The sequence below is a fragment of the Lethenteron reissneri genome, chromosome 28 (assembly GCF_015708825.2).
Source record: "Lethenteron reissneri isolate LAM-NWPU_2019-01 chromosome 28, ASM1570882v1, whole genome shotgun sequence".
Lineage (NCBI taxonomy): Eukaryota > Metazoa > Chordata > Hyperoartia > Petromyzontiformes > Petromyzontidae > Lethenteron > Lethenteron reissneri.
In genome coordinates this window covers 8,608,470-8,625,835 of record NC_083806.1, presented here as the reverse complement: position 1 = coordinate 8,625,835, position 17,366 = coordinate 8,608,470, and the positions used below count along the sequence as shown (strand labels likewise).

Below are 17,366 nucleotides of genomic sequence, written 5' to 3'. Positions count from 1 at the left end.
TACACTGCGAGCCGTACTGTGCCCATGACACACGTTACCAGCCTGCAAGGTAACGTCATATGTTCTGCTATATCGTGTAATTGCCCATTGATTCAAAGCACTGCTGCGTTTATTGCACAGACTCCACACAAAAATACCCTAATTTACATAAAATGAATTACCCAAAGCCTGGGAAATCACAACTGGGCTATAAAACGTTGAAGACATCATTAATCAGGCCTTTAATGCATTTTTTTTTCTTCTACGAAGAATTTCTTTTACGCATTTAAGCATTCACCCACCCATATTATTTTATCCCAAAGCAAGTGGCAACGCCGCGTCTTCGCTCTCGCGCCCACACTCGTGAACGCAGGAGTCCCTGCCAGACGAGACGCTCCCGATTGAGAAAGCCACGCTCGGCGCACGAGCGCAGCTTCGCAATTAAATTGCTGCAGCAACGTCAGATGCATTTGGGCATCAGATGGGTACAACCAGAGGCCTTTGCTTTGTGTTTAAAACAAACAGAAAACCCCGCCCCGCCAGGAACGGTTGCCGGTTCTCAGTGCTGTGGCGCCCCCTGGCGGGTTCACCGGGCGGGGTTTTGCTTTTGGGGAAAATGACCAGGGCTCGCACAAAAATGCAATTTGTAAAGGGCTCCTGAAGAAAACGCGGTGCCGTGAGCGTGGCTCCTGCAACGTTTGAAAATTGTGAACTTTGACAACGAGTCACCGCCTCCCTGAAGGCAATGTGCTTACTTTTACTGCAAAAAGTAGGCACGTTTAAATTTTTAAGGCGTTATTGTGACTATCTATATTTTCTACATGTACATTTAATTGATAGCTGTGTAACAGTGTCTGCACCACCTAAATGCATACTTTGTTTATGCTTGCTTTTCATTTTTTGAAGTTTGTGCTCGATACTTCAACGGAGATGAAGAGTGTCGTAATATCAAAAGAAGCCATCACATTTAAAAACACTTAATCCCACGTGAATAGCATGGTTTACGGCAGGCGACTTTGGTCTAACAATCAAATGAGAGGATAATAAAAACAATTTTAAACTATGCCCCAAATGGCAAGTACAAGCAACCCTCGACATACAGAACAGACATGTTCCTGAAAAGTGGTCCGTGAAGTGAGCCGCTGTATAACGGTTGGTTTCACACCTGATGATGATTTCTTGCGTTGCGATCGAAACATCGTGATTAAATTTATTTTTATTTTTTTACTTTTATTTTTTACCGACGTGACTTTACCGAAAGAACCAAAGAGTATGGATTGCTATGCATTTACACGAGACAAGACTCCTCCTGGGCTGTACCAAATAAAGTATCGCAACGGCAACATCATGTGTCACTTTGCCTGTTAGCGTTCGTATGCGCGGCTATCGTGAAGACGGTTAGACCAGGCGCGCGCTCGCGCTTTTGGACAGCGCCTGCCCATCACGTGGGGTGAAAAAATGTTGAGGGGCCATGTGCTCGAGCCCGTGCCACTCACCCGATCTTGGTGAACAGCTTGCCATGAGCGTACAGGAAACTTTGCGCAAATTTCTTGTTCAGCTGACGGACGGGGAAAAAAAGCAACAAAACACGGATGTTTTATTTGAAAAGCAAATTTAAAAATGCGTAAAGGAAATCGTATGAAAGGATTACACTGTGGAGGGATTTTACAACGGCATCGGGGGGGGGAGATGGCGTTCACCACTGAGCCAGCTGTAGCACAGCTGCCACAAATGTATGCCTGTATTCCAAAGTGCAGTATCTACGATGGATGTTAAAGACCGAATGATACCATCACTGGCAAAACAAATTAGGTGATAAAGCAAGCTTTTCAATGCGCAAACTTTCATTTGCACTCTCAAGAACAATATACATTATTTGAACCCCCAGAATTAATCACATTTGATGTGCTGAATAAAAGTGGGTGGCGCTCTTTCGATGTTATATTTTCTTTATGAAAGCCACCCCACTTTTATTCAGCACGTAAAATGTGATTCATTCTGGGGGTCACAAGAATGTATTTTATAGTTGAGTGCAAATAAAAGTGTGTGCATTTCCGCAACTCTATGCTGGTGTCAAATAAATGTTTAACTCTACTTTTAAATTGTATTTACTACGAGACTGGAAACATTAATAAGTACCCACAGAAACCCCGTGGACAAAAAATTATCTCAGTAGCTCTGACCAAATTACATTTGACCAATTACATTACAACACAATTTACTTTAAATAGAAAGATCCCATCAATGACTACTCCACCCTCTGCCCTCTAGTGCAGCTGAAGGAAGCCATCATGCCGATTGTAAATTTTGCCAAGGAGCCCCGAAACACAAGTCGCTGCCCTCATGGGTTCCCCTAGAGTTTTTGTTTCTGGACCATATGGTTTTCACAGCCCCTACTAAAGCAGCTATCTGCCAATACTGTGTGTCTCAGGCTTTCCTACACGCGTTCAAAGCATCATTACTGAGTTACGGTAAGGCGCTCCATTTCTGCAGTCAAGCCACTGTGATGTCATTCCCATGTATCTGAATTACACCACTACAGCACTTCTAAAAGTTACTTTAAAGTTTTTCTCTAACAACATAAGATCAATCGCCTGTTGAGACACCCTGGGACATGCAGTATAGGCACGTACACCCAAGAAAACAGTTGTTTGTTTCGCGCGTTTAGAACTCGAAAGACTCACATCGGCGGCGTTGGCCAAAGCGGTGTGTTCGCTGGGGCTGGCTGGCTTGTCCACGCGCCGGGGGCCACCAGGCGCCGGCCTGGGGCTCGGGTGGATCCAGATTTCGACGCGCGTGGAATCTGCAGCGGGGGCGGTGGGGCCGGAGCCGGCACCCCGGAGCCCGGGGGCTCCCCCCCGCACGCCCACCTCGCCCTCGGGCTGCCAGCGCCGTTCCGCACGCTCCGCCGCCACGGCCTGCGCACAAGCAAGACGAGAAATCGACGGACTGGCGATGCGGCGAAAACAACCTCCATGCCGAGTGTTTAGATCGCCTAGATGTGACCGCATCTGGAGACGACTTCATTGCTGCGAGGTGCAGACACCGCCGACGGTGGGAACACGCTCGCAAATCCTGCCCTCTTGCGTTTGCCTTGCTAAAATCAACAGCGGCGCTTTCGGCGCACGCCTGTATTCCACCAGTTGGGAGGCAAGGGTTGGTGGAACACGTTGATGTGTGAAATTCTCAAACACGATTGGATGCGAGGTGGCTTTAAAATGTTGGTAAAAGAAAGTAGGATCGTGAATCATCTCCGTGCACATTTGAGTGCACCCCTTGTGCACGGTGGTGAGATGTTAACTCCTTCGCCTGGTATGCAGGAGGTTGTGGATTTGATCTCGACCCCGCTGCCTGCATTGGAATTTACATTTTCTCCCTGTGGTTAAGTGGATTTTTCTCAGGGTTCTCCGGTTGTTCACGCCACATTTAGCAACGTGCGTTTAGAGTATTTGGATGCTATACATTTCCACACGACAAGCCACTTCGTCGATCGATCATTTGTGGCCAGGTTGCTTCTGAAAAAAGCTGTGTAGCTCAGTGGGCCTTACCTGGTAAAATAAAATAAATGTGTGGGATTTTTTTTTAACTCCGGTTTCCTCCTGCAGGTAGAATAGACCTTACATATAAATTGGCCTCACATCCCAATGTACAATCCTCCGGAAAAAGTATTGAAAGTAGGGTTAAAATTTACAAAAAAATTATTTCGACAACCCAGCGAGTGGAGTAGAGCACTGCTGAAATGTTTTGAATTCAAGTTAATGATGGATGATTACTGGTGTCTTACATTATAAGGTTACACTCGTTACACACGAAGTGCATGCCACAAATGAACCATAATACATAAAAAGCATCACGCTAACTCCGGACATCTTCGCAGCGGCTTTTTGCAAGCCATCGAACAAATATGGTCACCGCATCGCGCGCATTCAGATGCGCTTCTGCGGACATCTAGAACGCTCTTCCTTGCGATATTTGGAAGCCACTGGAGCTATGCCCTTTTAAATGTATATTGAAAACGCATTTCTTTAGAACTGTTTTTTTTCTTTCGTTTGTTGACCTTCCCCCGCACCTCCGATTAGCACGGTTGACTACGTACGATGCGAAAGTTCAACATACACACGTACGTTTGCGTGGCTTTATGAACCGCTCTGAATAGTGTCGAAGTCCAGGGACCTTCGCCCGCTATTTCCTGAAGAACGGACCAAGCGCGCCGCCGCTCACCTTTCTCTTCGTCTCTTCGAACAGACTGATGAGGCTCTCCTTGGCCGACAGGATGGGGTTGCTGGCCGCTAGGCTGCGCATGTAGTAGTACACCGCTTCAACCTTCCGCCGCTGGAGGAACATCAGCCGGTCAAGTCAACGTCCTTCACCCCCGGACACACTACATCGAGGGTCAACCCATTTACAGGCAGCAAAAAAAAAATCCACACTTAAGCCAGGACCTTCAAGTAAACTCAGTTGCACTCATACATTTCAAAGTGAACATATGCCATGTGAAAAAAAACAACGCAATGACCTACTTTTGGAAATTATACTACAGGGTCACTGTAAAAAAAACATGAAAGAAAAGCCAAATATTCCAAAGCAAAGGCCTCTTGAAAAAGGATCTTTAAACACAGTGAAGCTTTCTTGCGTTATTAAAGAATATGTCCATTGATATCATGGGACCTCCTTTGCCAGTACCAAAATATAAGAATAGGTTTTCCCCTTTTTTCTGGCAACAAAACTGAAACCTTTTTACGAGGAATCATGTCTGCATTAACCACAATACTTGTGGTCAGAATGCAGACAAAAAACATACTCTGATAAAATATGCATTGTCCTGTAAACTGATTGGTCCACACCAGAGACAGCTTTCTTTTATCAGAGTATGTTTTTGTTTGCATTCTGACCACAAGTATTGTGATTAATGCAGACATGATTCCTTGTACAAAGGTTTCAATTTTGTTACCAAAAAAAGGGGGAAAACCTATTCTTAAATATGGTACTGGCAAAGGAGGTCCCATGATGTAGATGCTCACCACCGAGCTCTCATTACTCTGATAGTGCGTTGTCTTTGTGCTGTACGCCTTGTGGCGTCCTCTGGTCTAACACCGTTTGAGACGAGGCTGAAAAGAAAGCCGTCTCTGGTGTGGACCAATCAGTTTCAAGGACAATGCATATATTATCAGAGTATGTTTTTTGTTTGCATTCTGACCACAAGTATTGTGGTTAATGCAGATATGATTCCTTGTAAAAAGGTTTCGGTTTTGTTGCCAGAAAACAGTGGAAAAACCTATTCTTCTAATATGTACATTATTATGCATTAATGCCAGCAGGGGCACCTATCCCTTATCAATGGGAACAGTATTCCCACAAGGCACAAATCATCCTATATCCCTGGAGTTTAAATGAATTGTTACTATTCATGCTCCTGATTCGATTCTTAGCTGTGTCATGTGTGGTCTTGTTCCTATTTTGTCTCACTTTTACTTCCTAATTAATAGTCTTGGATGTGCCATCTGCCTTGTTTGTTCTATTAGCCTAACGGTATCATGTGCATATGTTTTACATAAAATCCAAACCTAATCTTACGAGCACGATTCCATGCATTATTGTGAGAATAAGAATCTCTCTCATTTGACGAATCATCACACGTATCACAGAAGCTGTTAGAAAGTGTGAAAGGGAGACCTAAATTGTCTATTAGTGGCCCTCATTTAAGCATTCACATCTTCTCAGCACAATCGTCAACACCGTTGCCGATAACACAATCAACCGGGTTGCAGGGTTCAACAAGCGGTGCCAGCAGGCGTGGGAGAGGAAGGGGGGGCAGCACGCGCGCGCGCGCGTTATCACCTGCTCCACTCGTCACCCCGCGTGGCGTGCGGGCTGCTGAAAGGTCGGCCTTGGCCGGGCTCCAAGTCTCGCGTCGTCTCATGGGAGAGCTTAATCAAGCGCCGCCGCTTACAGAGACGACAGCGGGTTTCACGCGCGCCGCTCACGCATGTGCGGGCACGGCAGAGCTACACCCCCCCCATCCACCGCCCTCCCCCCCATGCCCCCCACCTCCGAGCATCGCAAACGAGGCAGCCGGCACCGTGTCGCACGCTGCCCAGGAACCGACACGGCCCGAGCCCCAACGGGGCACGCCGTGCCACATTTATCAAGGCACGCGAAACGCCCGTTTTTAAAAAATCACAGCATCAGCTCGACGCTGACAAGGCGTTACTGGCCTCCCCGGGGAGGGGGACGCACGGCGTGGTAAATCCCACACGAGCGTAGACTCTCTCATAAACATTCCCAATTGAGAATGAAGCTTTCATGATTCCCATGACTTCTGCCAACATTCTTATCATCGCCGTACTATCATGATAATTTTTTTTAATTATGCAACTGCTCAATGAGAACTGTGGCGCTAATGTCCATTGGTGGTCCCGAGTCAGTGGTGACATTTCCGCATTCTTATAGACAGGGAGCAGTCATTTCCATATGACGACTAAAATGTTGACTTGTGGAGCCGTACAGCCTCACCAGGTGGTGCTCATTCCATCACAATTCTGCCACAAGCCAAAATGTGTGACATTTTAAAATTCTCTCGAAGAAGAAAAAAACATATGACTTCAATACGAAACCCCACTCCCTATACAGATGTTTAATATAAAGCTAACACGTTCAACACAAGTGCATTCTTGCTTCAACACATCAAGCCTTCAACAAAGCAATATGATCCGCATGTAGCTCTGTACCCAAGCTGCGATGCTGCATATTTTGCTAAGACTGACAAAGCAAATTACCATAAATTCCTTTCAGCTGACAGGCAACGCAGCAGTTAAATGGTTTATTACCTTAATAATGTCTGTTTGAACGTGTGACTAATGTGACGGAAAGTCAATGATTCCTTACCCCACATTTTATAATGCAACTTTAATGAGTCGAGGAGACGCCCGCAATTACAGGCAGCGCACAAAATTATGTCGTTTAACAGTAGGCGTGCGATCTCGCTGCGGAGGCGTTGCACGTGCGTGCATTCGTGGCGCCGCCTGTTTCACGCGCTCGCTCGCATCACGAAACAAACGCTCGCCTGCGCGGACAGAGACGCACACCGGCAGCGCACCTTCGCTAGCGGCACCTTGCACCATCCCTGCGGAATCATCCCGCTAAGATATTTTCAGTAAATAAATGTACAACCTATCCACACCTGCGCCGAGAACGCTCGCTTTGCCACGGCCGTAAATTGACCGCCGACTGTTAAAATGATTGTATTCGAGAGCCACTGTGCATGCTGGTTAATTGAGCACACACACACACTACTTCAACCCACACAATATGCTCTCATTGTTATGTTCTCAGTACCCCTGAAAACCCGACTGCGTCACATTTGTCTAAATTAGTGTACGCCCAACCCTGGCTTTGTCCTGCCACTTGTACCTCTGTGGGTCCACAAAGGCAACACGTTTGAAACACACATTATTTAGCTGCTCCCAGTGGGGAATTTTTTTTTTACTTCCATCAAGAAGGATTATTTATAGAACACACCACTATAGGTGAATGCAAGTGACCGAGTGATTGATGGTAAGCATTTCCGTGTTCCCAATATGACCTCTCATCTTTCCACAATAGATCTGAAAGTGCCAATCTGTGTGAGAAAAAACTGTGATGACTGATTGAAAAGGTCACAACGACCTCGACAGCAAAAAAAACCTGTAAACTAAACAATGCATGAACGGATACGGGCATACGGGTAAAGGCTACTAAACCTGTACTGACAAGAGGATTCCCTATCAGAGGGCTGTTTCGTGTTAGTGACAAGGCAACGCAAGTCGGCAGTCGCTACTTCCCGAGCGCCCACCAACGGGTGCTGACGGGGCACAGACAGACGCGGCGCCTCACCGTGTATATGGCGAGAATGGCCAGCTGGTTATAAGGCCTCCCATTCTTCGGAGCGATCTTCTGGGCCTTCAGGTACCAGCTGCGGGACGCAAAAAAGAGCTCTTAGCACGAGCGACAGCGCCACTCACCAACTCGACTCCATACCGTGCGTTACCAGCTGACGACAAACTGATATAAATTATTCCCCGTTTCAAGCGAGCTCTGGATTACCGTATGTTTGTAGAGGGAACATTTTTGTTGTGCAATTTATTTGAGGATACATTTGACAAATTAGATAAACCGTTAACAAAAAAGCCGCAACAGCCGCACTTCATGTTGACGGAAAAAAGTACAAATATATGCATCAAAAGGGGAGTATATAATGAGACACAATCTTACTACAATAATTCACAGCAACAGTAGAAGATGGCTCATGGAAATCTGACTGGATAAATAAAGGCATAAATATACATTGGGAAAATATTACGTCTCAAATTTTGATTATAATACCCAGTCGGAAATAATTATTGAAAGATTTAATATTGAAAGCTGCCTGGTGGGGCTAACAATAAACACGAGAAATATGTAAATTATGCACAACAAGTTCACTAACCAATTGAGGATATCTGTGAGAGGGGCACAACTGGAAAGCACAGCAGTGTAAGCCGAGGGCAGTTTTTAAAGGTGGTTCAAAAGAACAAAAAAATGCAATAAAGGGACTGATGACAGGGAGCTGGAATACTCTTGGAAAATTAAACTTCATGAAAGGGAACATACCAATGTGCCTGTACGATATGAATCAGTGATTAGTAAGATGAGAAAGTCAATGGAAGCTGCAAATGGTACAATGAATATTCTTAGGTTTTTTCGGTAAAGTCACGTAGGTAAAAAATTCAAATTAATAAAAGTAAAATAAAAATAAAATAAAAATCACGACGTTTCGGAGGCAACACAAGCTTCCGTCTTCAGGTGTAACCGTCACAGCCCGATAGCTGTATCAAGTGAAATTAATAAAAGTAAAATAAAAATCACGACGTTTCGGAGGCAACACAAGCTTCCGTCTTCAGGTGGAACCGTCACAGCCTTGTGTTGCCTCCGAAACGTCGTTATTTTTATTTTATTTTACTCTCATTAATTTTAATTTTTTACCTACGTGACTTTACCGAAAAAACCTAAGAATATGAATCCTTGCAGTCACGAAAGCTTCAAATCTAGAATTGGTACAATGAAGCATGGAGAGGGGCATGCTTGGAATGGCTAGAGGAGATGGCAAGAGGAACACATGGGCTTAGGAATACATGCACAGGTTAAGATACAATATATTGACCGTGAAAGCTCGGGCAGGGCATGTTTTCTATGTATGTATGTGGAACCTATTTCGCACCGTATGTAACCAACCGTGCTAATCGGAGGGGCGGGAAAGATGATGGCAGTGGTTGAGATTTACATCATAGGAGCAGCCAAAGGAGGAAAAATACCCACAAATGGATGTCCATTGTCGACACGGAGCAATAAAATCAGCTCGTGTGCTGGATCTATGAGGATTGTTGCTTCACAAGCCGTTGGTGAAAGGCGCTGAGTTTGGGATGCCTTCATCGTGTAGTGGATAGATCGTGGACGATTGTGATGTTTTGAAAAATATGGCCTACTAAATAGGTAGGTTGCATGAAGTCTACTCTTGTAGGCAGCAATGTACTAGGGTCTTTACTACAGGTAACAGGGCTCTAGAGCTCTTCTGCTGCAGGGAGCCATGGTGAATTCGATGAAAAAGCGCCTCGTGGTATGTGCAATGATGGCTGGAATATACGTCCGTCTGACGATCAAACAAATACGCGAAACAGAATAAATCTAAATCATCCACCTTGCCATCACAGTTGAGATTTTAAAAGCTTCTAAATACAAACTTAGCTGAAGACATTGAGCAGTAACATAAACAAATGAGCAGACATGTCGCGTCAGTGACGCCAATGAGCACAACCCATAAGGACGTACAGACACGTCATTGCCACACAGCCTGACGGGTAACCCGCGTAACTCAATAAACCCCACGCAAATTTTGATTTAAAGCTTTCGTGACTGCAGGGATTCATATTCTTGGTTCTTTCGGTAAAGTCACGTAGAAGGGATACAATAAAATAATAAAAATATAAAACAATAAAATTCTCACGACGTTTCGACTGCAACACAAGCAATCATCATATTTTATTGTTTCCCTTCTACGTGACTTTACCGAAATAACCAAGAATATAAACCCCACATACCCGCCGCCGATAAGTTTTCATTCAATGCCACACGGTCGTGTTAAACTCGGTGTTAGTGACATTTACACCTGTCCTCTTGATAGAGCATTGTCCATGGACGTGTCAGCTTGTGAGCAAGCAAGGCCTTACAGTGAAAGTGAAGTGTCGCAGGCACATGTCAAATGGGACGCTGAGACTCTGAAACCTCTGAACCTCACCTTCTGGCCTTGCCATAATTGTTGGTATCGTTGTACTGCTCCTTATAGCGAGCAATGTCTCCTAAGCAGATCATGCACCTCTGAGCGCTGATCAATGCATATTTCACCTGCTCGCACACACACAGGAACACACAAAATGCATTAATCTCCAACTCCCCTGGTTAACATGTTGGGCCTGCAAGCCACCCATAACCACCACCACTTCAACACCCCTGAGTTCACACCTGTCTGCCACGTAAATAATGGATATTTGAGCCACTCGTGGAATTGGTCTCCACACTTCCCCAACACAGAGCAACACGTGACACAGGATGTTTAACAAGGTGAGAGAGAACGGAGACACACACGGTAACATGGGTGCAATGCAAATGAATGCAATAATACATATGAAGAGCCAAACAGCAGTACAAATAGCCAGCAAATATCAACACAGCAAGGGATTCTTGAATCCACGCGAGGCCTTGAATGTGTTACCCTTTTGTAAGCATGGGTTTTGTTTAGGTACAGAGGCTTCCATGCATATGCAAAACACTCATGAATGGAATTAATCCAACACCTTAATGCGAGACTCTCCTGGAAAAGAGCCTCAATAATACTTTAATTTTATATCGTGTCATTCATGCCAACAGCATCCCACAACGCTGAAAATTAATTATATACAAGGACCAAATCCCATATACGCGTTTGGCTACGTACGGCACAAAACAAGCCCAACACATACATGCCAAGCAAATGAAAATCGTACTACCAAGCAAAATAAAAAATTCATAAACAAATTAATAAATGGCACCAAAACTAAAGTTATCAACTCTAAGAAATGAGTCCATGAGGTCGACTACTACACAAATCCCAAACCACAATCCCAACTTCCCAACCAAGTCAATTGTCCAAAAAGTGATTACCTATTTTTCACCACATGTCTGGATGAATAATAAAGGTAAAGGACAATTTAATATTTGTATTCATTATAGTTGTAGCCTCCCCCACCCTTGTCCCTTGGCCATGGACGGTAGGGAAGGAAGGAAAGGGGATGGCCATGATCCACTCAGGCAATCTTTATTGGCAACTACTGCCAGCAACACAATAACCATGAGCGACTGCGACCAACTTGGCGGGCAAAAGGATTCAGTTCTCAATCACGGCAGTGTGCAGCCGATATAAATCTGCCGCAGTGGTTTAGAGGCCCAATAAACCATCATGGCCCATCATACCATCACACATCGCACGATAGCGTCCAGAGATGACACTCAAAATGAAGCCACCAAGAGTGACGTGACATCCCTCTGCGATCCGACTGGATTAGGACGCTGTCTTTCCGACAGACCTGTTCTTCACCTGAGGACGGCTGCTTGCGTTGTGGCCGAAACGTCGTGAGAATTTTATCTTATTATGTTTTCTTTTTATTATTTTATTATTTCCCTTCTACGTGACTTTACCAAAAGAACCAAGAACATGGAATTTGCAGTTCCAACTGCTCACTAGGGGGCGCTGCGATCACATTCGTTGAGATTATGTTAAATTATATTGTTACAAAGCGGCAAAAACGACTAAGCAACTATTGCTGAATAATGTCCCCAGTGGATCATGGCCTTCAGTGCTCAGAATGGGCTGGTACTGGGCCAGCAGAGCCCAGTTTCCCAATGAAAAACAGGTTACACGTTTTAATTTCAGTGCTATTCATTCCACGTACAGTTTTACTGACGGCACCAGCGGGCGGGCTCTCGCCAAGTTCCTGCAGACTGAAGACGTACACATCCTGCAGGCTCCGCAGCAAGCCCGCGTAGAACAACAGGCCCTACAAACCGCCGGCAGCACATAGGGAAACACACTTAAGCATGAGACTCATCACATATCTCAGGTACAGCCGGGCAGGGTCGTGGGGGACGCAGCCGTAGTTCAGGTGGACAGCCCAGTTCGCTCACTAGGCGAGCAGATGGGTGAACGAGCACGGGTGGGTGCCGGAAAGCGAGGGTGCAGGTGAGTGGGTGCATAAATAGGTAAGCAGATGAGAATGTCAGTGGATGAGGAGTGACTGCGGGGAGGGTGGGTGTGTAGGTGGGCGGGGGTGAGTACACAGGTAGGTGGGTGAGGGTGCAGGCAGGGATGTGAATGTGCAGGTGAGTGAACGTGCAGGTGGGGAGGTGAATGTGCAGGTCGGTGGGCAGGCGTGCAGGTGGGCAGGGGAGTGCGCAGATGGGCGGGCGCGCAGATGGGTGGGCGTGCAGATGGGCGGGTGTGCATGTGAGCGGACATGCAGGTGTGCGGGTTGTGCAGGTGGGCAGGCATGTAGGTGGGCAGGCGTGCGGGCGACTGCGCAGATGGACGGGCATGTAGGTGGGCGGGCGTGCAGATGGGCGGGGGTGCATGTGAGCGGGCAAGCAGGTGTGCGGGTTGTGCAGGTGGGCAGGCATGTAGGTGGGCAGGCGTGCAGGTGGGCAGGCATGTAGGTGGGCAGGCGTGCAGGTGGGCGGGGGATTGCGCAGTTGGACGGGCATGCAGGTGGGCGGGTGTGCAGATGGGTGGGCGTGCAGGTGGGCGGGGGATTGCGCAGTTGGACGGGCATGCAGGTGGGCAGGTGTGCAGATGGGTGGGCGTGCAGTTGGGCAGGAAGGCGAGCCAGCGCTCACTTCGTCGAGGATGCCCAGAAGGCGTGCATTGACCCTCTCGGCATCGTCGTGGCTGGCAGAGTCGCGTAGCTGCTGGCGCAGGCGCTCGATGGCCTGGTAGAAGCCGTACTTCCAGAGGCCCTGCTCGGCGCCGGCACGCTCGCACACCTCGATGTCCGTCAGCACCGCGCGCTCGTACACGTTCACCAGCTGAGTGCTGCGGGGGAGGAAGAGGGTTTATTTCTGAAGAGCGCAGCCCTCTCGAATCACAAACTCACGCGGTAACCCCATCGTCCCTCTCACCAACTCGCCATGCTCGTGAAATATCAGTCCCATCCCCCTGCCACCAAAGAACTTGCCTCGCATACAGCACGAATCCCCAGAATTGGCATACTCCAAAACAGACCTCACATTATCCCTATGCGAGGAGTGAGAAAACTTTTCCTTAATCGGATTCTCAAATACTTTTGGCGGAAGACACCTTAACACAAAACTTAAACGTTATTCAATATTCAAGTAAATGTGTAAAAACAATTTACATTTTAATCTGGAGGGACAAATATGCTAAAAGGGATTATCTTCTCCTTCATTATGTTTTTTTACTCACATTCTCCACAATGGCGCAAATTATCGTGTAAAATACTTTTAAAAGAATCACTTTAATCATTGGAAAGGTGCCCCAATGTTATCCATCTCACTGTGCCATCATCACCGCACACTAATGGCACAGCACCGTCACACATCGCGCCGCAACGTCCGGATCCCACTAAAAACTTCAAGTGAAAATCCGCCCGCCGTTACCGCAAGTGTTCGGCCAGATCTTGATCCTGAGGTCCGAGGCGGTCCCAGTTGAGCAGCGCTGCCAGTTGAACCTCCAGTGCCGTGGCAGTGCTCAGGAGCGTCTTGATTTCAGTCTGCACGCCACCGCTCAGTGGCAGGGCCGGCACCATGCCCGTGTAGCCACCGTAGAAGCCACCTAGCGGCATAGGACACGTGACCGGTCACAACAACAACAGCAGCAGCAGCAGCAAGAGCCGCCACTAAGTTGAGGTGACGTCACCTTGGTGCCTGTGGCAAGCCAGGTGCACTTTGAGGCCACAGGAAGTGTCGAAGGCTCGCTGACAGGTCATGGGACAGACCCAGGAGCCATGGGTTGGCTGACTACTGTGTCAAATTGTGTTGGTCACACTAACACAACATCGCAAGCACACACATGCAGAAAAGTATCATCACACCAAGCAAGCGATACACACGTACACACCAACAGCTTCAGCAGTCATGTGTTTACATACGAGTGCAATAATCATCTCAAATCCAATTTGATGTTTCTGTAACTTAATACAAATATTACTATCAATGTTTTGTTTATTAATTTGCCGGAAACATTTTGTGAAAAGAAATTAGTTTTATTTAACATCTATATTGATGCACTTTTATATTTCTTCTGTAATGCGTTTTTTGTTCTAATTCCATTTTGTTTTTGCTCCGATTTTTATTCACTCCATTATTATACTTGTTTTTACGCCATTTTTTTGACATTTTGGTGACCCAGGTAACTTATGCAAATGAAACTAATCCTGTTCTCTTGAGGTCTTACCTAGGGCGCCAAGGTGGTGAGATTTTAACTACCTCGCCTGGTATACAGGAGGTCGAAGGTTCAATCGCGACCGAGACACCTGTATATTTGGAGTTTGCGTGTCTTTCTCTCTCCCTGTGGTGGCGTGGATTTTTCTTCGGATCCTCCAGTTTTTCCCCTCCACACTCAGAATAAAAATGCACGGTTAAGAGTATTTGGCTGCTAGAAATTCCCATGTGATAAGCCACCTTGTTGAGCTATCACTTGTGGCCAGGTCGCTTCTGAAAAAGTTACATAGCTCAGTGGCCTTGCCTGGTAAAATCAAATAGTGGTAGTAGTAAACAAACCTGGGTTAAATTTGAAACACGACACACAATTGAGCAGCGTCATACCAACACAACACCACACACATACACGCACAGTCACAATCACATAAAAGCACGAAAGTTTACACAACACGCTACTGGTCTCCACCAGCATAGTGGTGCAAACAGTATTATATGCACCAGCATGCACAAGAAACAGTGCCAAAAGAACACAGCATTACATACACAGGCGTAGCATCACACCTACCAGTAAACACACGAGTAGCATTTCTCAAACACACATATAACAACCAGCACACACATAGGTGTCGCGTCATTCTTCACCAGTACTCTACCCCACTAATTTTTAAGTATAAAAGTGGACTGAAGTTTGGTGTTTCCAACTCGTGGAATGAGCATTTAAAGCCAGTGTTGTGAGCAGCCCCGCATGATGAGGGAGCATGCCCTAAATCCCGCAGGAGAGCTCACCGGGCAGCATCCCGCATGCCATGGCACTGGGGTACATCATGGAGCCGTTGGAGATGCCCGGGAATGAGGGCATGGAATACGCGTACGGCACGGGGAATGTGCACGGCTGCTCGCGACCCGGCAGGCGGTAGTGCAGTGGGGAGCACGTGGTGGGGTAGGGAGGAAGGCGTGCAACGCTAGGCTCCTCGCGGCCTGAGGGGGAGCCATTGTCATCCTCGTCCGTGTCGTGGAAGAGCAGCGCGGGCGCCTTCATTTTTCCCGCCGGGGCCCGCTCCGGGTTCCGTGGGTCCCAGAGGCGCCGGGCATCGCCGCCGCGGCCCCTCAAAGCACGCTGACCCCTCCCCGCATCGCGGTGGGTCCCGCGGTCCGGTGAGCACGGCGGGAGAGGGGCGTCGCTAGCGGCATCCACGGCGCGAGGCAGGAAGAGGATTCCTCCCCCTCCCCGAGCGCGGGGCCCATCCCGCACGCCGGCCCCCGGGGACAGTCGGTTCTCGCTGTCGCGGCACGCCGGCCGCCAGTTACCACCGAGGGCCGCGGCAATGGGGCTGCCGAGCGGCGCAGAACTGCGCTCATCCCTCTTCTCGGCCTCCAAATCGCTGCGTCCGAACTCCTCTGCCGAGTCGGATGAAGTGCAGTCGCTAAAGCCGCGCCGGCGCTTCCCATTGTCGCTCTCGGACGGGTGGTAGCCTCTGATGCGGCGGGGGCCACGCTGGCGTCGTGCGGGACCGACTGCCGCCCTCTCGGCCTCGGCCTTTGCGCTCGGCGCCACGGGCTGTTGAATCCTCGTGCGTGACGTCGCTTTAGACCGACTCTGCTCCTCGGGGTCCGAACTCACAAAACCGCATTCGTGCCGAGCATTTCTCTTATTTGTGTCTTTTTCTGAGCGTGATTTACCTATGCCAGAAAATGTCCTGTCATCAGCAGCTCTCCTATAGCGGTCATTGAGTGCACGTTCACCTCTACTTGGCTTACCACTTGAGTTTTTTACGTCACTCCTCACCGTCCCCTTTCTTGCCGCATTTGGCTGATCGCACTTATGCGCATCTTTGGATGCCTTGACATCACTGTCACTCCTGCTGGACACATCCCCTTGCGTGTTCTCCGCAAGCAGCCCCTCACCCTCGTAATCTCTCTCCTTATTTTCTTTCCGCCGCCTGCGTGACCTCTTCCCCTTCGTGGCGCCCTCGCTGCCTGCGCTCCTCTCAGCTCTGTGCTCCTGAGCACCATCAAGGTCCTGCTTGCTGAGATTCGGTCGCCCGTGCGAGTCCTCGGTTGGGTCGCCACTCAGGCAGACGCGCTCCAAAGTGGCAGTCAGCTCTCCTGTCGCCTTGTTTTCGGGGGCCTCAAGACCCCACTTGGACTCCGGAAGGGGATCCCCCTTCCTAGCCGGGCGGTAGATTTGCCTCTCAGGCCTCCTGCCGTGTTGTGCTGCCTCCTCCCGGGATGGAGGCCGCCCTCCGGGTGCGCGGCTTCTGCCGTCCGCTCCCGCGCTCTCCGTGCACTCAGTGGCGGCTTTACCGCCGCCACGACCTCTTGCGCGCCTCGCCGAGCTTTTATGCTCAATCTCTTGAGTGCCCGAGCTCACGACATCTGTGCTGCCCGCGGAGGTATTGTGTCCGCGATCCGTCGCCATGCGCAAGGGCTGCTCGGTGGGGCCCCTGCGCTTGCTGGCAGTGGAACATCGTGTCACGTCCTCCCTGCGCGCTCGCTCCTCAGTGCTCGCAGCGGGGCTCTGCTGCTCGCGGGCTCCCCGTGGCTTGTACAGGGCAATGTCCGGGCGCCGGTTCTCCTTCCGCTGCCGTGGAGCTTCTGCGCACTCTCCTGGAAATACAAAAGCAACACGAGCTACAACAAAAGCATCCCTAATGCGAGCCCGTCTCGTCGGATAAATAAAGCTATGACAGGTTGACCCTGGTTGGTACTTGAATAGATAGGTGTGTGGCTGCAAGTTGGCCATTAGATGGCAGTGTTGAGTGTTATCCCCTCATACGCATGCATTTTCTCCAGTTTCTCCTCTCACGTGTCAATGGTATTGCCAAACATGCAAATGAGGCAATCATCCTAAAAGAGGGTCTCGAGTCCGAGGTTTTCCTGTGTAAACA

At 48.4% G+C, this 17,366-nt stretch overlaps 1 protein-coding gene across 3 annotated transcripts in view; it reads right to left on the bottom strand.

Annotated features, from left to right (window-relative positions):
- Positions 1-17,366, bottom strand: part of SMG6 (SMG6 nonsense mediated mRNA decay factor) — a 184,939-nt gene that overhangs the window by 165,668 nt on the left and 1,905 nt on the right. For all 3 annotated transcript variants that reach the window (XM_061561975.1, XM_061561976.1, XM_061561977.1), the window contains exons 2-10: positions 15,265-17,085; positions 13,696-13,870; positions 12,916-13,111; positions 11,979-12,083; positions 10,289-10,395; positions 7,852-7,930; positions 4,201-4,311; positions 2,664-2,897; positions 1,476-1,537 (exon numbers count right to left, since the gene is read on the bottom strand). In XM_061561975.1, coding sequence (XP_061417959.1) covers positions 1,476-1,537; positions 2,664-2,897; positions 4,201-4,311; positions 7,852-7,930; positions 10,289-10,395; positions 11,979-12,083; positions 12,916-13,111; positions 13,696-13,870; positions 15,265-17,085 — 2,890 coding nt within the window. The remainder of the gene's footprint in view (positions 1-1,475; positions 1,538-2,663; positions 2,898-4,200; positions 4,312-7,851; positions 7,931-10,288; positions 10,396-11,978; positions 12,084-12,915; positions 13,112-13,695; positions 13,871-15,264; positions 17,086-17,366) is intronic.